Source organism: Anabrus simplex, chromosome 1 (genome assembly GCF_040414725.1).
Source record: "Anabrus simplex isolate iqAnaSimp1 chromosome 1, ASM4041472v1, whole genome shotgun sequence".
NCBI lineage: Eukaryota > Metazoa > Arthropoda > Insecta > Orthoptera > Tettigoniidae > Anabrus > Anabrus simplex.
In genome coordinates this window covers 131,015,999-131,042,736 of record NC_090265.1, presented here as the reverse complement: position 1 = coordinate 131,042,736, position 26,738 = coordinate 131,015,999, and the positions used below count along the sequence as shown (strand labels likewise).

Sequence of the window (26,738 nt, the reverse complement as noted above, 5' to 3'; positions counted from 1 at the left end):
ACACAGATTAACAATAAATAAATCGAAAACTGTTACTATGTCTGTCAACAGGCAGAAGAAGAAAGGAAAAATAATGCTGGAAGGTACACAACTGGAAACAGTAGACCAATATAAATATCTTGGGTGCATCATTTCAAGTGATAACAGAATACAGCATGAGATTAACAACTGCATTCAAAAATCAGCTCAGTTTTACCATCAAGTTCGGAACCTCCTCTGGAACGAACAAGTTCCCTTAAGGTCAAAGCAGATTCTATTCCAATCATACTTCACCCCCATAATAACATATGGCCTAGAAACCTGCACAACAACCCAACAAGTGGACAGCAAACTACAAGCCGCAGAAATGAAGTTCCTACGAACTATGGTACAGAAGACAAAAAGGGACAGGGTAAGGAATGAAAGAATAAGGGAGCAAGCTGGTGTGTACCCGTCCCTGAATGAAAAAGTGACAAGGGCCCGTTTGAAATGGTTTGGCCATGTCAAACGAATGGACGATGGAAGGACAGCAAAACAATGGCTACACACAGTCGTGGCCGGAAAACGACCGGTAGGAAGACCTAGGAAGAGGTGGCTGGACCAAGTGAAAGAGGACATAGGAACAAGAGGAATCAGCTGGGATGTCGTCTTGAGAGAAGAGTGGTACATGGACAGACAGAAGTGGAGAGTGCTCGTAAACCACACCCGGGCAACTGGAGTGGAAAACTGCTGATGATGATCACAGGCTAAATACTTTTAGTATTATTATCCAACAGTCTAACAATTTAACATATTACTCATTTTAATAATCAGTACAACAGTATATACAGTTACAGAAATGTTTTTCGCTGCTAAGTTATGGAATTTTTTTAAATTCAGCAACTGCTTGTTTTGAAGGGTCATACATTTTCATGCAGGAATAATATTCACATTGAGCTTGACTCTTGTTGCACTGGGATTGACATGTTTCTCTTTTTAAAGACCTGTGTAGTACTGATTCGTATTTGAAAATAGCCTTTCAATACTAGTACATAGTCCTTGAACTAAAATCGAACATTCGCAAATACATGTATTGACTGGGTGAACCTTCATAATAAAGTAAAAGAATTTTATGATTTTGTCAACAGTTGCTAAATATATACTAGCAAGTTGTTAGTTAACACCGTGTTAAAAAATTAACATGTTAAGATTCCTGCGTTTCTTAAAACTTTTCTTGTGAAATGTTAGCTAACACGTTAACTCTCATGAGAGTTACGAACTGTGCGAATCTAGAACCATGTGGTTTTGAGCATGCTTAGATGTAATTTTGTTTGAATATGGCTGTAAAATATGATGAGTGAAATCAGCATAACTCAGGTGGTTTCAATATTTGAATCGCAGTCCCCAGCTATAAACAGGAAACTGTCTTTTATAGAACTCTGTCTTCCTTTCCACTGCTGTTCAGGATTCCTTTGTAACTTGTCCCCACTTCAAACCATTAAGTATTATACTGTCGTTCACAGAACCTGCCTAGATATACTCCCTGATTTGGAGGTTAGGATTATTAATCACTTTAACAATAATAGGAAAAAGTATCCCTTCTGTTGCAGCATATCTCAGCTGTGTTGCTTCCAGGTAACAATTCTTGTGAGTGTGCTATCTATTGCACCTAAAACACCAGCACAACAGCATATTTCATAGGAGTCATGGATAATTTATTGACATTCTTCTACTGAAGGAAATGCTAAATAATCTTCTCATGGATGCTATCACTGCAGAAACTCTAACAATTCTACTAATTGTAACTTTCTAAATTCTAGCAATGTCTCCAAAGTGTTCGATCTTGAATGAGTTTGATGGCACAAAAAATGATGCTCTGTAGGAAGTTAGTAACACAGAAATAAGTAACAAAGAATTTGGGCCATCTGATGGCAATGACGACTAAACAGTTAAATGGCAAAAAAATTGATACCGTATGCTTTGTGTGCTCATTAATTTTTTTATTTTAGCTTCCGATTTCCCGAGGGATGACTTACAATCGGTTTCGGTCTATAATCAAATAAATACGGTTTCCTGTGTTGTAGATGTGGTTGAACAGCTTCTAAAGGAAGTCATTATTATTAATATCAATCACTTAGAGCATTTCTGCACTAACTTGATTTGATCCAACAGTTTTGCCAGATTTTGTTAGGCGTAAGGCTTTCTTCAGCTCATCCTTCAGAATCTCTAGACCATCCTGTTCCTCTTAGACATAATCAGATTCTGGGCGATCCTTCCTGAAGAGATCTACAATGTACAGTAGTTCTTCCATACTTCTACTTGCGCTGTGTTGCCCCAAGAAGTTTGTTTACACTGTCTACTAGTTTTGCGTTCATTTGTTTCTGGTTAGTGAATGTTAGTAATGACCCTCTTATGCATGTTGGAACTGTCATGCTTGTTTTCAAGATTTTCGATTTCTTTAGAGTAAGATACATTAAAAATCACAAAATAGACATCAAAAGAACAAAATTAACAATATAACCATTTGTGTTCCAGGTTGTGGTTTTTGATGATATTGGTGCTTCAAATATTACTGATTTGAAGACTATGACACAAGATGATGGTGTTGAAGTACGAGCCAGAGCATGCTGCATACAACTTGCTCGTATTTTGCAGTACTTGGAATGTCCACAGTACTTAAGGAAACAGTTTTTTCCAATACACAAAGATCTCCAGTATGCAGGTACATTGAATCCCTTAGATGCTCCACATCACTTACGTCAAAATGATACATTTGAATTCAGGTGAGTTGACAATAAGTGAAACTGTTGACTTCTTGTTGCACATTCATTTTATTCTTATTTTCACAGTAGATTGTTTCTTTTCTGTGCCTACATTTTTCATTAAAGAGGAACCACATAGAGTGGAATGTAAAATGGAAGCTGATTCATTTTAAAGGGAATGTGAATCTTTTAAACTTGACATGTTCGGACAAAAAAAGTAGAAAAAATACATGGAAGATATTTTTCATCTATATTGTTTCAGCTATATATGCAATTTGCTTTGTGAATAATGGAACAAATTTCTCTCTTTCCACTGTCAGTAAAGCAACAGTGATTATCCTCTCCTATAAACGTGAAGAAAACTCGATAATACGTAATTGTAATACAGTGAAAACTCCATACGATGAATTCAGATAAAATGATAATCAGCTCTGTAACGGTAACACGTTCCGGACCCAGGATTAATTCAATGTCATATTCTTCTTGATTTAATGATACTCTTGTTAGCAAGAAATCTCTCCACCGGGCGAGTTGGCCGTGCGCGTAGAGGCGCGCGGCTGTGAGCTTGCATCCGGGAGATAATAGGTTCGAATCCCACTATCGGCAGCCCTGAAGATGGTTTTACGTGGTTTCCCATTTTCACACCAGGCAAATGCTGGGGCTGTACCTTAATTAAGGCCACGGCCACTTCCTTCCAACTCCTAGGCCTTTCCTATCCCATCGTCGCCATAAGACCTATCTGTGTCGGTGCGACGTGAAGCCCCTAGCAAAAAAAAAAAAAAAAAAAGAGAAATCTCTCCATTACAATTCCCTTTGTAGACCCAGCGGTGTTCTTTCCTCCCGATACTACAATAATCCAATCACAAAAATAAGTACACACATCTGGTACTCCCATATGAAGATTGAACTTTTATGTTTTGTAAGCATAGCAAGCGAGAATGTTTATAGCAGTGTACTTACCTAAGAAGTGGATTTGTTAAGCAACTCCAGGAACTCGGTGGCAGCTGTGGAATTCCAGGAAGATCTAGGTAGTGTGCCTACCATAAGGATGTAAACAGCAGTACTGCAGTGATCGGATAGCAGCTTGAAATTAAAACAGCCCCTTTGTTATCTTGTTTCGACTTGATACATTTTCGTTCGTTCCAAGGACTGCTGTAACTGTAGTAGTCATGTTTTGCTTTGGAGAGACAGTACAGGTGATTCAAGGTGCTCTTTTCTTATACTACAGTACATTTTTTTACAGCATGGTTTCACATTCCTGGAAAAAGAAAAATTTTGCTGGAGAAATTAATAGTAATTAGAGACATAAATGGGAGAATGAAACAAACAGATGCAGCAAGAATCCTTTTCTGTGTTTCTGCTGTTGCAAACCTCATATTACTGGGAATTAAAAATGATAAGATTTGGCAGATAGTTAATCCAATTCAGTTTTCAGATGTTATTGTGTTTACAAGTTGACATCAGAACCTGTTATTCTAAATTCTTCTTTGTAACAATATCTCCTCGTATAACAATATTTTTTCTGTCTGTGTGGTATCATATAGAGATTTCACTGTATAACCTTACTGAAGAGCAAAATTGGATTTAAAAAATAAAATGCAGCACTTCAGATCTTGCAAGGTAAGTGATTTAGCGGTACTTTGTTAAAAATCAATGACTAACTTATGTACGTATCTTTATGTTAGTAATTTAATTCACTACTAATGAGATGAAAATCCACAGACCGTTTCCAGTCATTTGACCAGGTCAGGAATGGAATTAATGAAGTTCCCATCTAGCAGCGAGCCAGATTAATTTTCATTGAGGGAAATGAGAGTTTACATTAGGTTATACAAGAACAAGAATGGTTCACACATCTCCTCTTTTTCTTTTCTGGCGTGTGCTGGACAAGATGATCAGTTCCATTATAACTTATTCGTCACCACCATCATCATCATAATCAGTTTGCCCTTCCAGCGAGCCAGGCAGGGTGTTTAAAAACGAGTGTCTTCGAAATTTGCCTATTCAAAAAGATTTTGTTGTCCATGACATTCCCAATTCCATCCTCTTCTCTCCACACTGGTCTTCTACCTATTATTCTCTTTTCCAAATAAGCACATGGTAACCTTGTGCTATTCATTCGCTTAACATGCCCAAACCATTTAAGTCTAGATGGCCTAAGTCTTTCCTCCATCGATTCATTTAGACTTGTCTGAAAAATGGCAGATTTGATGAAGATGCTACACAAGAAGATAGCCTTCCAGAACCTTTAGGCAACACTTTACACCTTCTCAGGTACATGCTGGTTTAATTGTGGTATGTTCTGATTCAACAAACTTACTTACTACTACCTATTTTCACTGGATCGGTCGAAACTGGCAAAGAAAATTGCCAGGAGCTGAATGCGGGCCTCTTAGGCTCGGTTGCATAAAGACATCTGACCGGAGATCAATTTAGAACTTAGTTCCGAAAATGAACTGAGATTACGACTTGGTCGCGTTGTACAAAACTGAACTCGGTTTACACATGTGTACTGTAGTTCAAATGTAATCGGAGTTCAGAATAGTGCACGTTGCAACACCGCAAAACAAATGAAATACGAAATAGCTTTGCCCGTTGGATAATACTTAAATGGTGGGATTGACCTGGCCGTGACTGTCAACAAATGAAATACGAAATTGCTTTGCCCCTTGGATAATACAGGTTGAATTGAGCTGGCCTTGACTGTCGCCAAATGCACGTTTGCAGCATATTCATCTTCATATGCTTTTCTTGCAGCGAACCCAGATGAATGAAAAACGGATATCTGACTTCTCTCCGTTAACCCTTGTTTTTTTTTTTTCTTCCTTTTTTTTTCTGATCCCCACGGTATTAGGTTTGCAAAGCCTAGTGAGTCTTTCATTTTCACGACCTTCGTGGCCATTCTTTCTTTTATTCATTTTTTGAAGAATCTATTAGAGTCGAGAAGGAGTAATTTCCCAGTTGCAGTAGGGCTCGTTTGGTCTTGTGTACTTATAATATCACGTCAGGATAAAAATGTTGTTACATAGAACTCATCGCATGTCCGTTTTTCCTTTACGGTACCTGCTAGCTACAAAGATATTAACTTAAAGAGGTTTTAAATTAATAATTTGGTCATAGTGCCTTTATGAGCACAACAGAGTGAATACATAGCTGTTAGGAAAAGGTGAAGCAGCTCTGCTTGTCAGTAGCTAGTTCATGTTTCATACATAGCACAAATCGATCAGAGCATTACCCAGTTGGCAAACGAAGCACTTTTGAATACATTACATTTTCTTGAGAAGTACTTCGATTTATTTTCGGAATAATCACAGTGCTGAACACGTAATGTTTGTAGATTTAAGGCTAGGTGTAGAAAACAGTGTAGTTCAATTTTAAAAACAAAGTTAATAGCATTATCGTCTGCCTCTATGGTGTAGTGGTTAGTGTGATTAGCTGCCACCCTCTGGAGGCCCGGGTTTAATTCCCAGCTCTGCCACGAAATTTGAAAACTGGTACGAGGGCTGAAACGGGGTCCACTCAGCCTCGGGAGGTCAAATGAGTAGAGGTGCATTCGAATCCCACCTCACCCATCCTGAAAGTGCTTTTTCGTGGTTTCCCCACTTCTCCTCTAGGTAAATGCCGGGATGGTACCTAACTTAAAGCCACGGCCGCTTCCTTCCCTCTTCCTTGTCTATACATTTAAATCTCCCCCCCCCACATACACACAAGGCCCCTATTCAGCATAGCAGGTGAGGTCTCCTGGGCGAGTTACTGGTCATTCTCCCCAGTTGTATCCCCCGACCCAATATCTCACACTCCAGGACACTGCCTTTGAAGCGCTAGAGGTGGGATCCCTCGCTGAGTCCGAGGGAAAAACCAACCCTGGAGGGTAAACAGATTAAGAAAGAAAGAAGTAGCATTATCTCAGAGGATACTGACGCTATTCTATCTTGAACGGTCCGTAATGTTATTTGAGATGGACAACTAACAACTTAGCTGAATAACCCTCCATATCTCAGTAATCAGACATCTGTAAAACATGAACGTAAGCAGTTCATAGAGGTTATGTTGTAAAATTATATTTCTCTGCGTTATACGAAGTGTAATATAGCTTATATACAGACAACAACTATAGCTGAGAATGTATTAACTTAGTCTTTTGTGTATTTTCTTATGATTTATTGTAACAACACATATAATAGTATGTTCACAATCAGCTGTTCTTGTATGTCGAATAGAAAAGAATTCCTAAAACTGTGATCAAAGAGTTTAATCGGAGAAATTTCTCCAGTCAAAGTTAATCCTTGTTCAGTGCGAATTGATCTCAGAAGATTAACGTTTATACAACAAAAAATCGAGTTTAGAGTGAAACTGAGATCAATTTCATCTCTGATCCAAGATCAAATGCTTTATGCAACCGGCCCTTAGACTTATAAACAGAGTGAATGAGGCACGTCCCAAAAATAACAAAATAACACAGATCTATGGTTAATCAAAATGAAACACATTTATTATCACAAATAGGGAAGAAATCAGTCCAAGACCAGCATAAAAGAACCAATAAATAAGGATATGGGGAGTCAGTTACTCACGTACATGATGTTCAACAACGGTCCATTCAAAGGGAGTGTTACACAATCTCATATTTCTTTTGTATACTTCAAGAAAGCATGATAGAGGAATCTGTTTAGTAATATAACATTTCTCTCACCACACAGTGAGCACAGTGCTTAAGATCAGATTCCAAAGTATTTCTTTCTCGAAATAGGAAAAATATCATCCCGAGGTACATCTTCAGAATCTGACATTTTAATAACAATACCCATGGAGGGGTGTGACATGTAGATAACCTTCTCGTGGTGTACCCTTGGGCAATGGACTGCTTATACAGGACAGCTGATAGTCTACACAAATAGGTGACTGAACTAGATCCTTGATCTCTCACGGTCAATCAAAGTTACATCAGAAGATGAAACCTACCAAAGGCACTTATCAGAGCCAACTGACAAGGAAACTTGGAACCAGCACTCACATTCTAGAGATAAATGCAGAAGGCCTGTCAAAGGACAAATGTGAATACCTTAGTAAACTAGCCGATGACCTGAAAATGGACATCCTAACAATACAAGAAACTCATTTGACAGAGGAAGTTTTGGAAAGCAGGGTTAAGATTGCAGGATACAAAATTACAGCAAGTCTTTTCTTACATGTCCATGGATCAGTCATGTATGCCAGAAATAATATTTGCAACATTTCAGAAGTGAACTCCCAAAGAATGAAAGATATAGAAATAATCACTGCCAAACTAGGTCATCTGACTATCGCATCAGTCTACAAACCACCTCACTCCAACTGGTCAACTCCACCGCTGCCTTCACTGCCCACTCCTTGTATATACGTGGGAGACTTTAACAGCCGTCACACATCCTGGGGCTACCCAAACAATGATGAAAATGGAGAAAAACTGGCTATGTGGTGTGATAGCCAAGATCTGTATCTCAGTTTTGATGCTAAAGCAGAGGAAACATTCCACTCTGCTAGATGGCAATCTGACATCAACACTGATCTGGTTATTGTTTCCACAGATGAATGAATACTCCTGCTAGACCACACAAGAAAAGTCCTTCAACATTTTCCAAGAAGCCAACACAGACCCACTCTTATCAATATAGGTCTTGAAATACCAGTTGTCATATCCATACATAAACCAAGATGGACCTTCAGTAAGGCAAACTGGGACCAGTACAGATCAGAAATGGATAGTAATCTGAGATGGATTCCCCCGAAGGCAGAAAATTACAAGAGGTTTCTAGGCGTTGTCATCAGTGCAGCTACGCGAAACATCCCCCGGGGATTCAGGAAGCAGTATATTCCATGCTGGGATAAAACTACCCAAAAACTGCATGACAGTTATCAGAAAACTGGAGATCCTGAAATGGGAAAAAGGATATTAGAAGATCTGAGTAAAGGAAGAAAAGAGAAATGGAGAGATCTAACTTCTCAGCTGAGCTTTACTCACTCCAGCAGAAAAGCATGGACCCTCCTTACGAAATTTGATGCTGCTTCAAACATACACAAAGAGGAGCCAGAAATAACACCAAATGAAATGGCACTATATATCAAATCAAGAGCTGACAAAATTCCAATAGAGATTGAGAGAGAGATGAAGAAATTGGACAACAGCCTCCAAAATGACTCCACTCTTGCTAATTCATTCAGCCAAGAAGACATTGAGAAAGCCATCAACATGCAAAAAATCAGGTGGTATTTTCCCTGAGTTCATAAGATATCTTGGGAAGCATGGGAAAATATGGCTCAATAACTTCTTCAGTGACGTATTAGAGACTGGAATCATTCCCCCGGAGTTCAAGATGGCTCACATCGTGGCAATCCTCGAACCAGGAAAACCAGCAGATGACCCCTCAAGCTACTGTTGTATTGCACTACTGAGTGTGCGCTACAAATTGTTGGAACACCTCATCCTCAGCCAAATCTAGGAAATAATAAATGACATAACACCAACATACCAGGCAGGTTTCAGAAACAAACGAAGCTGCTGTGAAAAAGTATTAGCATTAACATCATATATTGAGGCAGGATTCAAGAAGAAGCTAAAGACATCTGTCACTTTTGTTGACCTGACAGCGGCTATGGCTGGATGGACTACTTTTCAAAATTGAAAAGCATACACGCTGCCGAAAACTTACAGCCTATCTGAAGAACATTCTGACAAATCATTACTTCAAGGTCATAATAGGGCAAAAGACAAGCAAGTCCTTTACAGTAAAAATGGACTACCTCAAGGGTCTGTATTAGCCTCACTACTTTTCAACTTGTACATCAGTGACATACATGACACCATCAGCAAGAAATTCTGCTAAGCTGATGACTTAGCCATTACTGTACAAACTGTCACATTAGAAGAGGGAGAAAGCATTCTTTCCAATGACTTGGAAACCTTGAATGCATACTACACGAAGTGGAGACTTTGCCCAAATCCAGCTAAGACAAAAGTATGCTCATTCCATCTGTGTAACCAAATAGCTCACCAAAAGCTCAACGTTGTGTTCCGCCAACAAAGAATTAATCATAATTTCAACCCCAAGTACCTTGGCATCACCTTAGACCGTTCTTTAACGTAAAAAAAAACCACCTGGAAAATACAAGTCAGAAACTTAAGTCAAGAAACATCATCGTGAAGAAACTAGCTGGTACGACATGGGGAGCTGATGCATCCACACTACGCACTACTGACCTTACCATGGCTTATCCAGTGGCTGAATATTGTGCCCCGGTGTGGCAACGTAGCGCTCATACTAGGATGATCGACATCCATTTGAACAAATGTTGAGAACTATAACAGGCACACTAAAGTCCACCCCAATCCCATGGCTACATACTATCAGTAACATACCACCTCCGGAACTGAGATGACAGGATGCAACTAAAGATAAAACTTTCATAATGTTCCGTATTGAAATGTATCACAATTAAATTGAAATAATAAATAAGATAGTTCAACCTATTCAATACAAATAAATACAATATATAGTGTTACATTCCTATTTAATTATAAGTGGAATCGGTACTGGTTTCGACCCCAATCCGGGTCATCATCAGCTGAATAAAACGCAAAAAACAATGCATAGGTAAGAAAGAAAGAAAATAAAAGATCAAGTCCCCACAAAAAAAAGTTGAAAAGGCAATGTAAAACAACGGGGATAGGCACTGTAAAATTCAGAAGTAGAAGGTAAGTCACTTAAAAGAAGCAAGGCGCAATCTTCTGAGCAGCAGCATAGCACACGTAAAGTTCAGCATCGTCTCATAATGTTTACGAGAAGCGGAGAACAGTTAGATGTGTCAGCTTGCATACACTGTTAGGCGCGAAGTCATAACACAATCCAACAAATAAGATGATCGAAAATCGTGCAGAAGCCGAAGACGAGTAGCTCAATTTAAGTAAATTGCCAGCTCTCGAAGATCAGCGTGACGTATTCAACGTCAAACACTGTGCTCTCAAACGCCGACGGAACTTGATGAATAGCTTAATGATCCAGTACTTGCTTCGGTTGCGGAAATGTACATATACATGTAATACAATTCACTATAATTGAAATATGTAACTAGATCTTGTAGATTTTTTAGAACAGTTGACGCAAAAAACAATTGTGAAGAGAAAAATGTTAAATAGCGCAATACCGGAAATAAATGAAAAACGTATATGCACAGTGAGCTATTTCTTGAAGGTAAAAATTCAGGTCGTAATTGAAGTAGTCAAAGTCAGCGCAAGGCATGAGTTTAAATTTGAATGTGAAGACCCAATATGCAGGTCGCACTATAGTATATTAGTATACAGTTCAATTTGGAAAGTAGTTTTTTTTAATTTTTATTAAGGAGAGGTGAAAAGAAAAGATAGAATAAGTTAATAACGGAAGATGATTAGTAGATAAAAGAAGATTAAAAGGATTTGAAGTTAAAAGAGGATGGTAAAGGATAAGATAGGGAACTAAAGGAGGGGTAGTTCAGGGTGGGTTACTGGAGGTAGAAAATGTGGATAGGAACTTTGTAAGGCATGGAAAATTGAATTCGGGTTTAGAATTTTTGAGAAGAAGAATTAGGAAGTCAAGTAGGATATTGGATTTTTCAGAAATATTGTTTAAATTGAAATTAAGGTTGAAGTATTGGTCAAGGTGAATAAAACAATTTTCAGTAGTGTTTAGGAGGCCTTTGTTAATGATTTTAAGTATTTTTATGTCTTTTTCAATATTGGTGAAATTATGCTTGGAGTCTTGTATGTGTTGTCCTATAGCGGCGAATCTGTTGTATTTAATGGCGTTGATATGTGTGGAGTATCTGATGTTAAAGTTGCGGCCAGTTTGTCCGATGTACGAGGAGCTGCAGTTGTTACATTTGAACCTGTATACTCCAGATTTAGAAAAAGCATTAGATTTATTTAATGATTTAGAGTTGTGTAATATATCAAGATTTCTGTTATTGGTTCTAAAAGAAATTTTCTTGTTGTGTTTTTTAAGAACATTAGTTATTTTATAAGCATCTTGAGTGAAAGTGGAAAATGCAGTGGGTTTGGTTTTGTCTTTTGATAACATAGTTTTAGGACGGTGTTTGAATTTGTTGATGATACGGTTTATGAAAGAGTTGTTAAAGCCATTAAATTTAGCGATATTACAGATGGTGTTCAATTCATTATTTAAATCTTTTTTAGACATAGGGGTGTTGAAGGCACGAAAAATAAGGCTGTTATAAGTAGCACGTTCATGTGCTTGAGGGTGTGAGGAATCTTGCCGTATTGTGGTTGCTGTTTGGGTTGGTTTTCTGAAAATTTTGTAAGTTAAAGCAGAAGGATCTCTAGTTATAGTTAAGTCTAGAAAATTAAGAGTTTTGTTGTGTTCTGATTCAAGGGTGAATTTAATCTTAGAGTCAATGTTGTTGAGAAGAAGAAGAAGTGTAGAGGCTGCGTTGGTAGATTCTTCATTTAAGATTACTAATGTGTCGTCAACATATCTGGCCCAAAAGAGGATATTAGAGAAATTATTATTATTATTATTATTATTATTATTATTATTATTATTATTATTATTATTGTTATTATTATTAATTTTTGTGTTTTCTAAGAAATCGAGGTATATTTCAGCTAGAATGCCTGAAGCTGGTGAGCCCATAGCTAAACCATCTTGTTGGTAAATGGTGTTATCAAAGGTGAAATTATTATTGTCGAGAACCAATTTTAAAATTGACATGAAGTCTTGAATTTCTAGTTTACTCAGATTACTGAATTTGTTTAAGTTGTTGTTTATTATGGGGAATAGTTTGGAAATTGGCATACTAGGATACATGTTTACGATCGATGTCAAAAGAATGGAGCGAAAAATTTGGTTGGATGTCAAAGTTCTTTAATTTGTCGATTAAATCAGAAGTGTTTTTGATAGATTTGTTGGATAAAAATCAATAATTTTTTAGTAAAAATGTTTGGATGAATTTAGAAGTATTATATAAGGGACTGGGTCTGTAATTAATTATTGGCCAGATGGGAATGTTAGTTTTATGAATTTTTGGAAGGGCTTTGGCAGTGGGTAGTCCTGGGTTCATGTTTATTAGTTTTTCCTTGATCTGTGAGGAGAAAGGAAGTGTTTTTTAAGGGTGGTTTGATTAGGCATTGGATTTTAGTGGTTAGGTCTTTTTTTACTATAGAAAAAGAAGACTCATTGAAGAAATCTTTAGTTTTAGCTATGTAGTCAGTTTTATCCATTATGACAGTGGTGTTGCCTTTATCAGATTTGGTAATGATGAGATTATTGTCATTGATTTTCCTTTTAAGATCTAAAATGAGTTTATTGTCACTAATTAAATTATTAATATTATTATTATTGTTATGATTTAGGGAAGTGTTTTTGTTATCATTAATGAAGATTTTTTCAAGTTTTCTTTTCACTTCATATCTGATTTCATCTTGTTCTTCTGTTGGCATTTTGTTAATGGCTATTTCAGATTCAATTATTAAATTGGTGGCTATATTGAAAGTATTGAGGTTGGGCCAATTGTGTTTGAGGCCCTTTGAAAGAATTAAGTTTTCATCATCACTCAGAATTATTTTAGATAAATTGACAATGGGAGGATGGAATTGTTCAATGGTTTTGGATGGTGTGTTAATGTTCTTAATATGATATTTATGTGAAGAAGAGTTGTTCTTTAGAATGTTGAGTTTTTCTCAAGGGTTTGTTACTTAATTGGCAATTCATGAAATAGCTTATTATCAACTTGAGTTAGGAAGAGGTTCCATAGTGCACTTGGGAGAAGATTAGCAATTTCTAGGTGTGTTTCATATAATCTGTTATTTAAAAATGATTTTTTCTTGTATAAGAAACAAATTTCGTTTTTCAACCAAATTTTGCTGGTTATTCTTTGGGTTTTTAACGTTTGAAGAGAAGAATGGGTTTTTCTGACACAACTATGAAGAAATTTAGGGATAAGGTTATAGAAAATATATTGTTTTAGGAAGTCGATACCTTTTCCTAATTTAGCAATCCTGATCTTTAGGCCCATGTAAGAGAAGGCTTTATGTTTAGCTTGGTTAGTTTGTGCATTTAAAGATAAAAATTTCATAATGTTCCGTATTGAAATGTATCACAATTAAATTGAAATAATAAATAAGGTAGTTCAACCTATTCAATGCAAATAAATACAAAATGTAGTGTTACATTCCTATTTAATTATAAGTGGAATCGGTACCGGTTTCGACCCCAATCCGGGTCATCATCAGCTGAATAAAACGCAAAAAACAATGCATAGGTAGGAAAGAAAGAAAATAAAAGATCAGTCCCCACAAAAAACAGTTGAAAAGGCAATGTAAAACAACAGGGATAGGCACTGTAAAATTCAGAAGTAGAAGATAAGTCACTTAAGAGAAGCAAGGCGCAATCTTCTGAGCAGCAGCATAGCACACGTAAAGTTCAGCGTCGTCTCATAATGTTTACGAGAAGTGGAGAACAGTTAGATGAGTCAGCTTGCATACACTATTAGGCGCGAAGTCATAACACAATCCAACAAATAAGATGATCGAAAATCGTGCAGAAGCTGAAGACGAGTAGCTCAATTGAAGTAAATTGCCAGCTCTCAAAGATCAGCGCAACGTATTCAACGTCAAGCACTGTGAGTGATGATGAAAACTTAATTCTTTCAAAGGGCCTCAAACACAATTGGCCCAACCTCAATACTTTCAATGTAGCCACCAATTTAATAATTGAATCTGAAATAGCCATTAACAAAATGCCAACAGAAGAACAAGATGAAATCAGATATGAAGTGAAAAGAAAACTTGAAAAAATCTTCATTAATGATAACAAAAACACTTCCCTAAATCATAACAATAATAATAATATTAATAATTTAATTAGTGACAATAAACTCATTTTAGATCTTAAAAAAAAAATCAATGACAATAATCTCATCATTACCAAATCTGATGAAGGCAACACCACTGCCATAATGGATAAAACTGACTACATAGCTAAAACTAAAGATTTCTTCAATGACTCTTCTTTTTCTATAGTAAAAAAAGACCCAACCGCTAAAAATCCAATGCCTAGTCAAACAACCCTTAAAAAACACTTCCTTTCTCCTCACAGATCAAGAAAAAACTAAATTAATAAACATGAACCCAGGCCTACCCACTGCCAAAGCCCTTCCAAAAATTCATAAAACTAACATTCCCATCTGGCCAATAATCAATTACAGACCCAGTCCCTTATATAATACTTCTAAATTCATCCAAACATTTTTACTAAAAAATTATTGATTTTTATCCAACAAATCTATCAAAAACACTTCTAATTTAATTGAAAAATTAAAGAACTTTGACATCCAACCAAATTTTTCTCTCCATTCTTTTGACATCATAAACATGTATCCTAGTATTCCAATTTCCAAACTATTTCCCATAATAAACAACAACTTACACAAAGTCAGTAATCTGAGTAAACTAGAAATTCAAGACTTCATGTCAATTTTAAAATTGATTCTCGACAATAATAATTTCATCTTTGATAACACCATTTACCAACAAGATGGTTTAGCTATGGGCTCACCAGCGTCAGGCATTCAAGCTGAAATATACCTCGATTTCTTAGAAAACACAAAAATTAATAATTTCTCTAATATCCTCTTTTGGGCCAGATATGTAGACGACACATTAGTAATCTTAAATGAAGAATCTACCAACGCAGCCTCTATACTTCTTCTTCTCAACAACATTGAATCTAAGATGAAATTCACCCTTGAATCAGAACACAACAAAACTCTTAATTTTCTGGACTTAACTATAACTAGACATCCTTCTTCTTTAACTTACAAAATTTTCAGAAAACCAACCCAAACAGCAACCACAATACGGCAAGATTCCTCACACCCTCAAGTACATAAACGTGCTACCTATAACAGCCTTATTTTTCGTGCCTTCAACACCCCTATGTCTAAAAAAGATTTAAATAACGAATTGAACACCATCTGTAATATCGTTAAATTTAATGGCTTTAACAACTTAAGTTCAAATCCTTTTAATCTTCTTTCATGTACTTATCATGTTCCTTTATTAACTTATTCTATCTTTTCTTTTCACCTCTCCTTAATAAAAATAAAACTACTTACCAAATTGAACTGTATACTAATATACTATAAAGCCACCTGCATATTGGGTCTTCACATTCAAATTTAAACTCATGCCTTGTGCTGTCTTTGACTACTTCAATTACGACCTGAATTTTTACCTTCAAGAAATAGCGCACTGTGCATATACGTTTTCCATTTATTTCCGGTATTGTGCTTTTTAACATTTTTCTCTTCACAATAGTTTTTTGCGTCAACTGTTCTAAAAAATCTTAAAGATCTAGTTACATATTTCAATTATATTGAATTGTATTACATGTATATGTATATGTACATTTCCACGACCGAAGCAATTACTGGATCATTAAGCTATCCATCAAGTTCCGTCAGCGTTTGAGAACATAGTGTTTTATAATACCAATATAAATGGTCCGTTATTGGACATTATAAATTTTCCAGCTAACTCATTCCTGGTTGCCAGCGTTTCGCCCTGAACATTGAATACCCATTTTAGCGGTTTGTGATTCGTAACTACTGTAAAATGTCTGCCTGGCAGATATAGCCTGAAATATTTGACTCCTCATACAATGGCTAAGAGTTCCTTTTCTGTTAGAGAATGATTTCTTTCTGCCTTATTCAGCGTTCGTTCGACTTGCGTACACTACTGGCAAGTCTTTTCCTAACTCTCCTTGTGAGAGTACTGCGCCTAATACCTCTCCACTCGCATCCGTGGTAGGAATGAACGGCTTCGTAAAATTTGGGTACTGTAACATGCCTGCTCTGTTAACTTCTGTTTCAATATACAGAAAACCATCTCTTGTTTATCAGGCCACACGTATGGGACATTACTCTTCAAGAGCTCATATAATGGCTTCGCGATTTTTCTATACTCTGGTATGAATCTGCTGTAGTATCTGCTTAATCCCAAGAATCCTTTGAGCTGTTTAGTGGGGAAATTCCTCACCGCTTCCACTTTTTGCTCGTCTGGTTTCATACCGTATTTTGTTACTACATGCCCTAAGAAAGCTACTTCTATGCGGAAAAATTTGCACTTGTCTGGTTGTAACTTCAAGTTCTGTTCCCTGAGTCTTTGGAAGACCTCTCTGAGTTTTTGATGGTGCTCTTCGACCGAATTAGAGTATACAAGCCAATCATCCAAGTAAACGAGACATTTCACACCTATTAAGCCTGCCATATCTGTGTTCATTAGTCTCACAAAGTTGCTAGTGGCATTCTTGAGCCACATGGGCATCCTGACGTACTGATAGTGCCGTCCTAAGGCTAAAAATGCCGTCTTTTCCGGTCGTCTGGTCGTACTGACACGCCCCCTCCACAAGTGATATTAAAATGGTATCCGGCTAGTGACACCATGGGTTAAGCGTATCACTACAAGGAAGCAACAAAATCAAAATGCAACAAAGCACAAATAACATTAAAATAAATATGGAAGAGTGAATATATAGCACCAGGGACCCATTTTCCAAGGAACAAAGGGCGGGATCAACAAGGGGGAACCAGAACAAGCATCTGCAAGAAAACTTTTTACACCCTTTTCAAAAAAAAATAATATAATTAATTCAAACATACTACAAACTATTACAAGCTTTAGCACCAAATAACAGGATGAAAAGAATTAAATTTGCCTAGTTAAAAAAATATCTTAAGTTTCAAGTGAATGAAAATAAATACATAGGGCTAAGACACATCTACAATTCCTTTTTTCTTTTAAATAATTTTGGTAAATTTTTGCTTTGTAAATAAGAAAAATATAATTTATAAATACTAAGGTGAGGTTTTTAACAATAAATATACTATCTCTTAATATGAGTAAATAAGTAACTAAATAACTAATTTAAGTAAATAGTACAAAGCCTACGAAAACATTAAAATATTCTAGAATGAAATACTAACCCAAGCGACCTAACTGATAAAGGAGCTCCTTAAATAAACCTACATACATCATTTTACCTGATATCTACATTTAAAATAAATTCATTTTCTAAGGACCATTATTAGTGGAATGTTCACAACACAGAACGCATAGTAGAAAATGCAAAACGCGTTGCCCGAATCAATCAAAAAGACATCCCCGACGAAAAATATAGCCACATAGCATATCCCAGAAATAAAACCGAATAACGTAAAAAAATTTGGCATCACCAACATAAAACCACAAACCGAAGGAAACGAAAAGTCATCGTTCATCTGCCGTACACTTCGAGAGAGAACCGGTCAGGTAATACAAATATTAGTAATCACATTCTCAAATATACACTCTCGTAAGAGAGCAATAACGATAGGTCCAAACACAACGGCATTCAGAAGCAGACACTCATGCAATAAGATAGTAATAGTAACAATAATACAACGGTTACGTAACGACCGGACAAAGATAAGAACAGATAACCAACAATGACAACGGACACGGATTGAGGAGATAAGGCGACGCAACAAAGCAAGAATGATGAATGTATTAAGCCTTCCATTAACAATGTCCTTACATACTGCAGAAACACTACTCGTAAAATGAATCATAAGGAAATTGGTCTCACCAAATAGCCCAAAATATACTTATCTACCTTAACTTACACAATAATAATAATAATAATTATTATTAGGGAAAATTAGTGCCAATAGAGCTTGCTCGCTACACAATTCAAAACATTCCCTTACAGAGGAGAAACGAACCCGTAATAACACAATGAAAATAAATAGAACAAGAAGTCACAATAAAACATAACGTCGCATACCGGCAGAATTTACAAGCACGGGCGGCAATAATTCAAATAAAAACACTAGCATGAAGGGAACGTCACTAGAATCACACAAAAATTTAGCAGAAATAAGATAAATAAAATGCAAAATAAAATGGAAAAGAGACCAAAACATGCCCAGGGTTTAACGGACGTCACAAGGCACATACGACGGCTCCAAAATACAAGAGCACATTACGAAAATGATCGGATCAAAATTACGTTTCACAAACAATAATGAACGCGAAGAAAATTTAGAAAAAACATATCCACAAAATAAAGAGAGGTGCTTACAGAAATGAAGAAACTTACATACCAAATAATCCATAATGAATTGAGCAACCGAACAATCACTATCAACCACCAGACAACACTACACCTTAAAACAAATACCTCACCATATTCATCTTTATACACTAATTCTATATACATAATTTACAATTCCCCATCCCTGAAAGGGATACAGAATATTTTTCACCCAATGCCCAACCTAGGCATGTTCAATACGCCAGCAGGCCTGCAAAATCCAGTACTCCACGTCATGCTCCCGTGAGTTCGAAAAGCAGACAGCCGTTTCCAAGCGCCCAGCACACACCACAGTTTAGCGAGTTACGCGCTATCTGTCTAACAGCGTTCAAACTTGCCACAAGTTCCACAGCGCGCCGATAGGTAGCGTTAACATACACTTATCAGTCAGTTGAATGCACTACGTTACCAACCTAGGAGTGTCAGATGTGCTGTGCCAGTGGCCCAACAACACATACCAAAGGTCCAGATATATTATACAGGAATACGAAGATGTACACCGTCAGATTTCAAGTTTATTTATTAATTGTAACGCCACAGTACTAAGACCTGGTGGTATCCTGATGCCAGATCCATTGTGGAAAAATAGCGTGCTTTCCCCAGTGCGTCCAATAACTTGGTTATTAGGGTATTGGGTAGGCCGACCCTATCGTTATGTTATTTAGACCCCTGTAATCCAAGCAAATCCTGTATTTCTTCTTCCCTGAGGCGTCCATTTTCTTCGGAATAATCAGGAGAGGAGCGTTCCACAGGCTTGTTCCAGGGGTCCTCTAGCATCTTATCTACTTGCTTCTGTACTTCGTCTTTTAATGCTTCGGGAATTCTATAGGGCCTGATATTTATGGGGGATTGGTTCTCTTTTATATCTATCCTATGGTGTAGGATAGTCGTGTACGTTAGTCTATCTCCTTCAAGATGGAATACATCATTGTTTTCCACACAGATGGCATACAGCTTTTCCTTGTCTCTGGGAGTTAAGTTGTCTAACCGTAATTGTTCCATTAATCTCTGTTCGCGAGACCTATCTTCAGGTCGTGGTGCCTGTCTTACTTTGTGTACTCTGCGCACTTCCGCTTGGTTAGGAGTGTCATTCCACTGTATCTTACGAATATTTATGAGTGGGCTGTCAAATGTAACTTCTGTCTCTCGCGTATTTAGTACGCTGACTAGCGCTCGGCGATTGGGTGTTCGTGTTACACAAATTAGCAAGGTACACCCCTGGCAGAATTTCTTCCTTGTCTATCACTCCTTCTGCCATTGCCTTGTTAGTATTTACAGATACAATTGTTTCGGTCCTCGGTTGGAGGCTAATAACATGACCCTGAGTGGCCCTCTTTGTTATACAATATTGCTCCCCGTTTATTTCGGCATAGCCCCTCTTGTAGTTCAGCACACTATTATAGAGTATATTTCGCCCTATTACTCCGTCGTACTGGAGTGGTACTTCTTCGTGAACCACATGAATCTCGCCATATGATTCTCCTATGGAAGTTTGATTGTGCCCTTGGTTTGGATTTCCTTGGCACTTATATCCCTTACCTTTGTGCCTATTGTTCATACTTTCGTCTTGTTAGGCACTAACTGATCCCTTAGAAGAGAAACTGGGCTGCCAGTATCCAGTAGAAATTGTAGTAAACTTTTGGAGTCTCTCACTCCGATTTCTACAGTGCCTTCAGCTTCTTCTTGCAAGTTCTCATCCACTACACGAACTTGACAAGCCTCATGTATGCTTAGCCCCATAGGGTATTTTCGTTCGAATAATTCGACATACCCTTCCTCGAAATTTATGATACTATCCTGTAACAGGCCTCTGCCTATTAATCCATTAACAGATAGCCTGAAATCATCTCCCAGTATGTGGAATTCAGGATAATAATGTTCTATCTGTAAGATAGCACACCCTCTTGTGCGAGAGCTTTGCCCTGTGATCCCTGCCAGTTCTAATTCTGGTAAATTTCCTTTTTGGGTATGGTGTGCTCTTTTAGGAGGCTTAAATCCACTCCATTGTTAATCAAAAATCTGAGCGGCTTTTTCCCTCGTTAGCGTAGACTAGGATCGAACTCACACGATCATGTTCTTTACAGGGCTCTGTACGTTTTTTTGTGCAACCTTTGCCATAATTTCTGTCTTTGCTTACGTTACTTATATTTCGTGGGCTGGACGTTTTGCGGGACCCGTACACTTGCCCTGAGTGACAGTCTCTGACCTGTTTAAAACTGTGGAAGGCTGGCTCCTTTCTCTCCACTGGGAGTTAATTACTGGTCGAGCCGGTGGCTTCTTTTTAGCTTGCAGTCGGCTCTGCGTACATTGGTTCGCAGGAGGCTTTTCCCTTTTATCGCAAAACCAACAGGTACGCTGTCGATGACCTTTCCATCCACATATAAAGCACTTTCGTGGATTAAGCTGGCAAAACTCTTCCCAGCATTTGTATTGTTTATGCCCCATTTTGTTACAGTTGTAACATCTAACTATATTGCACACCCTTATTTCATGCGCGTTACCTACATCTGTTGTTTGCTTCGCCTTGCACTTCTCTGAAGCGTGACCCGGGTTTTTTACAATATTTACATATTTGAGGGCTCTTTTCCTTGGGTTTCGTAGCCCTACATTCCCGAGCTACGTATCCGCAGTTACAGTTAAAACATACTACTCTCACAGTGGCCTTCTTGTAAAGCCTGTGTCCTGATGATTTAGTGTTGGCAGTCGGGTTTCGATTTCCTTGGGGTGGCCTATACCCACTTGTGGATCCCTTTGATCCTATTATCTGCTGCTTAGCTCTATGAGAGATTATCAAAGTTTCTTCCTCCTTAGCTATATCTATTGCTTGTTCTAGGGTTTGTGCATTTCTGCTCTTTATTAGGCTTTGTATTCTTTCATCACGTAGTCCTTGTACGAAACTAGCCTTAATTAGCCACCGAATAAACCGTGCTTGATTTTCCCCTACCATTGGAAGTTCGCCTTGGATTGCTGTGTCACATAGGTTGGTCCCGATTTTGTCTATTCTGTGTGCCCATTGCAATATTGTTTCCCCTGGCTGCTGTCTGGCCACGAATAGTTGACATGCGTAGAAATCTACTGTTCGCTTTTCATAGTAATATTCTTCTAGAGCTGCCTTAATTTCTGACCAAGTTCGTACATCTAATCTAACAGTTTACTTCGAGCCACTTTGCTAATCTTTGTTAAAATTAGTTTGTAAAACAGTTCCCATTTATGCGGTCATACTACTTTTAACGCTGTTTCTACATTTTCGCAGAATTCTCTTAGTCTAGCTGGTTGTGACCCATCAAACTCTGTATTCATAATACGTAATGCCTCAGTCACTGACATAAATTGCTCAGCATGCGTTAACACTTCTTCATGCTCATTAATATGACTGGGGGCAGGACTGGTTGAACGAGAAGACCCTTCCATTATAAAGTAGCTTCAACTCACCCTATTGATGACCGTAGACCTCCGGAACTGGGCTCATTCTCTGTGCGTATACTGGCTGCCTCTCAGTGTGAGTACAGTATTCTTCCTCTCCTTTTCTGGTACAGGACTTGTTACTCGAACAATTAATGCAGAACCTCTGAAACAGTTAATAAAAGAATAAATTTTCAGCCTAATACTCTGTAACCTTCCAGCAATCACTGTTGCAGTTATAAAGTTTCCTTAAGTTTAATAATTAGTGCATTACCACATGCACTGACACCATTTATTTAAAGTCCACCTGTCATATCCTACGAATATGGTAGGCTGGGAACTGGACAGGGTTCTAAATGCACTTAAAGCTCTACAGTGGCAACACCAGTTACGAGTGGCTTATTGCCGGATCAACTATATTGAAATGGTATTGAATGCACTGTACATTAATTTACAATTAGATACAACTGGTAAGATTTGTCTTGTTTCTGGGGAACTTCCTAATCTTTACACTTTAGAGCTACCTACAAAGTCTTTGGTTCCCTATCTGTTCTTTTGTTAATACTAGTTGATACTTATCTTCATGGAGAAGGATGGCTTCCACGACGTCTTCTCTCTTCAAGTTATACATTCACTTGCGCACACGAACACTCACTGAACTCCTTATTTCCTTCACTGTTTCCCAAGAGGATGCAGTTCTGTTACTTCTACTTGCTACTGTCTGTGTGACTCCTTTGGTGTAGGGCTTACTGGATGTACTGGATCTACTGCCTCCGTGGTAACCTCTTCCCAACTATCCAGTCAATCCTCATATAGTTCTTGTCCACGCTTGAGTCTATAATATGGATACTCTTCACCTCTAAAGCGATGCTTTCCCTTGAACTTCATCCATATTGAGTAGCTACTATCAAGTGGGCTCCTCCAGAGACCTTCACTTGTCAATAAATGAACAGCCAAAGTCTTTTACAGCTACTTCCCTTAAGTAATATCTTAGATTGCAGTTTGACGATTATGAGTATCGGATTTTTGCCCAATTACTTGTACAGTTCCCCGGTCGCATTTTCCTTATAAAAGGATTTCCTTTCGTTCTTGCGGCTTAACTAATCCGCTCAAGTGTTTGCTCGACCTAATACTCTATCGTCCAAGTGTAGATGATTTCCTGGCACACTGCCCAAGAATACTTGTTACCATTCTCTGTTAATTCTGACTTCGAGCTCTTACTTGAATACTGTTTCATGACCTGACCGGCTTACTGTCCTATTGGACTTCCCTGCTCCCGACTTCTGTTTCCAACTCTGCTGACCCCCCAAAAACGGACTCACCTATCTCTTTTGTCCCTCCTTAAGTCACCTTGTTGTTCTCGAAATTACCATGCCCTGATGACTTCGAACTCCTTGTGATTCCGATTTGTCGTATTCCTATTGGTCAGTAATATCCCTTCCTTGGTGAAGTTATAATCTCCCCATTGTTCTGGAAGCTTGAATATTTGAAACTTTTCCGGAATACGTGCGTTCTCTGAGCTTCGCCTCGTCCTTTGACTGTGTACATATCGCGATAAGGGAAGCACAAACATCCTGTGTATATTCAAATATTTCACCATGCCTGGTTGGTTTCAGCTTTTCAGAACTGCATCGTCTTAATATTCCCAATGTATATCTTAAAAGTAATTCTTTGTTCAATTATTTTACTATGACACTTTGGGATTGTATTTCCTTTTCTTGACTCTATAATTCTTATTTCTACCTCACTCCCTGTATTGTGAGGTCGCGGTTCGATTTTAGATCGGACCGTTTGCTCATCGTGTACTAATTTCGGGCAGCGCCGTGTCAGTGACACGGCACTAGGATAGGTTGCTTCAGGTTTAATAACGGAGTTGTAGTGTTTGAATTTTGCTTTTATCAAGAGAGATTTCTTCTTGTAGGTTGGCCAAGTGATACGTTGTGCTTGTTTCAATTTAGTTGTTCTATTTTCTACTGAACTTTTCTCGTTTAAGTTCCAAGTCTCCCCAAGATACTTGATTTTATTTACAATCTTAAATTGTTTGTTATTATTCAGTGTGATAGTTGGTGTTTCAACCTTGAAGGATGGCATCATTTCCGTATTTTCAAATGGGATTTGTAGTCTAACTTTTGCTGCCATTTTTTGAGATTTTCAATTTGGTCTTTAGGCTCTTCCACACTATTTGCAAACAGCACAAGATCATCTGCAAATTCCAAGCTATTGAGTTCGATATTTTTGACAATCTTGATGTTTGGTTGGTATTTCTTAATCCATTCTCGCATGATTTTCTCCAATGTGTAGTTAAATAGTAATGGTGAGAAATTCAGTCCGGATTTCATATGATTCAGACAACTCCCCTCTGAATCTAATTTTTGATTTAGTGTTCTTAATGGTAATTCCAATAAGGTTAATAAGTTTCTGGTGTAATCCAAATGCCTTGAGGATTTTAAGTAATGACTCACGATGGATACTGTCATATGCTTTCTTGAAGTCAACAAAAGTGATGACTAACTTTTTGTTTCTCACTCTCTGATGTTTCATGATCCACTTAAGACTGATGATTTGTTCTGGATAACTTCTTCCAGGTCAAAATCCTCCCTGATATTCTCCAAGTTCTTGGTTGAGTTGTTCCTGAATTCATGTTAGGATAATTCTAGACAGGATGTTATATGTGACATCATTCAAATAAATCCCCCAGTAATTATTTGAATCCAATCTATCACTCTTTTTCAGGTAGATTTTCAGAATTCCAGATGTCTATGAAGTGTTTGTGGAGGTTTTGAAGTGTTTGTTTATTTGCATTCTTCCACAGCTCTGCAACCATTTGATTCTCTCCTGACTGTTACTTAAGTGCGGCCAGTATCCAGTATTTGGGAGATAGTAGGTTCGAACCCCACTGTCGGCAGCCCTGAAAATGGTTTTCCGTGGTTTCCCATTTTCACACCAGGCAAATGTTGGGGCTGTACCTTAATTAAGGCCACGGCCACTTCCTTCCCACTCCTAGCCCTTTCCTGTCCCATCGTCGCCATAAGACCTATCTGTGTCGGTGCGACGTAAAGCAACGAGCCAGATTCTCTCCTGCTCTCCTTGTAGTTCTTGAGTCAACCAATCGCTTTGATTGCTTCATTGAAATCTGGTGGTATAACCTTTTATAGACGTGTTTTATTTTTTGGATAAGGCTCAAATAAGTATTCTTTTGGTTCCTCAGCATTTAGTAATCCTTTGAAGTGATCAGCTAGAATTTTGGCGTTCTCTTGATTATTGTATACTACAATGTAATTATTAAATTAATGTAGTAATAGTCCACCTTTCAATACTATAATATGTAATATTCTAAATTACAATAATTAGGGACTAGTTTCAGCCTGGGCTGGCCATCTTCAGCCTTAATACACCTAATAACTAAACAAATGTACATGCACACAATTGACATAAAAACAAATGAAAACAAATATATACAAAGTGACATTAAAAACTGGGATGGAATATGAATAAATTTGAAAATGAACTAGGTTCTAACATCTTGAGTATGTTCATCATTGAGAATAATTTCAAGTATTAAGTATTAATTTATATACACAGAACTGTTAGTTCTAATACTGCTTATCATTTCAATAGGAACTGGTAAATGTTGATCCTGTAGTTCGTCATCAAATCTATATGTGTGGTGTTAGCTATATGTAATCCATTGGACACTGCTGTAAATAACCATTAGCTGACAGGGAACTGTTAGATGTTGTTTCATCTTCAATCAAAATAATAAATGAGATGCTCTCATGGTGCTTGTTAAATCTTGCTGAAATGTTGTTGGACATTGTCAGGACAGCACATGAAGATGTGGTTAACACAGATACATTGTGTCTGGTATAAAATTTTTGCGATTCATTGCGGTGCCCATGAAGTTAACCTGATAAATTAGATAAAATTAAATTAATGAATTGAATGAGAGAATGTGTTAGTTAGATGGCATAGGTTATATGAGACTTACCTCTCAATACAGCATGAGGTGTGTGGTCCATTGTTGAGTGTGCTTCAGACTAAAGCCGGCTTTACATTTACGAGTAACATATGAATAGTAACACAGTAAGGTTTCCACCTATTCAGTACTAATATGTATTTACAATGTTATAAATTACATGGAACTAGTTTCGACCCGCCTAGGGGTCATCATCAGCCATATTAAAGCATACATAAGTATTTTGTCGAATCCTAAAAACATGTTATTTTTAACTGTAATAATCGTATGGATTTTATCATTTATAAAGTGAAGTTTGGTAATGAGATGAGAAATGTTAGTATGGTACAGGTGAGTAGTAAATAATAATGTATATACAAACAAGTTTTGAACAAAGTACTAGTGGGGTGCTCGTGGATGTCAGTAGTCCTCGTACTAAAGAAACAATGTAAAATAACACATATAAACATATATACAAGTATGTACAGAGTCTGGAGAGTG

General features: G+C 37.5%; 1 protein-coding gene across 1 annotated transcript in view; it reads left to right on the top strand.

The window, feature by feature from the left end:
• LOC136862874 (putative methyltransferase C9orf114) overlaps positions 1-26,738 on the top strand; it is a 73,521-nt gene that overhangs the window by 33,632 nt on the left and 13,151 nt on the right. Inside the window, exon 2 of the mRNA XM_067139148.1 lies at positions 2,494-2,741. Coding sequence (XP_066995249.1) covers positions 2,494-2,741 — 248 coding nt within the window. The remainder of the gene's footprint in view (positions 1-2,493; positions 2,742-26,738) is intronic.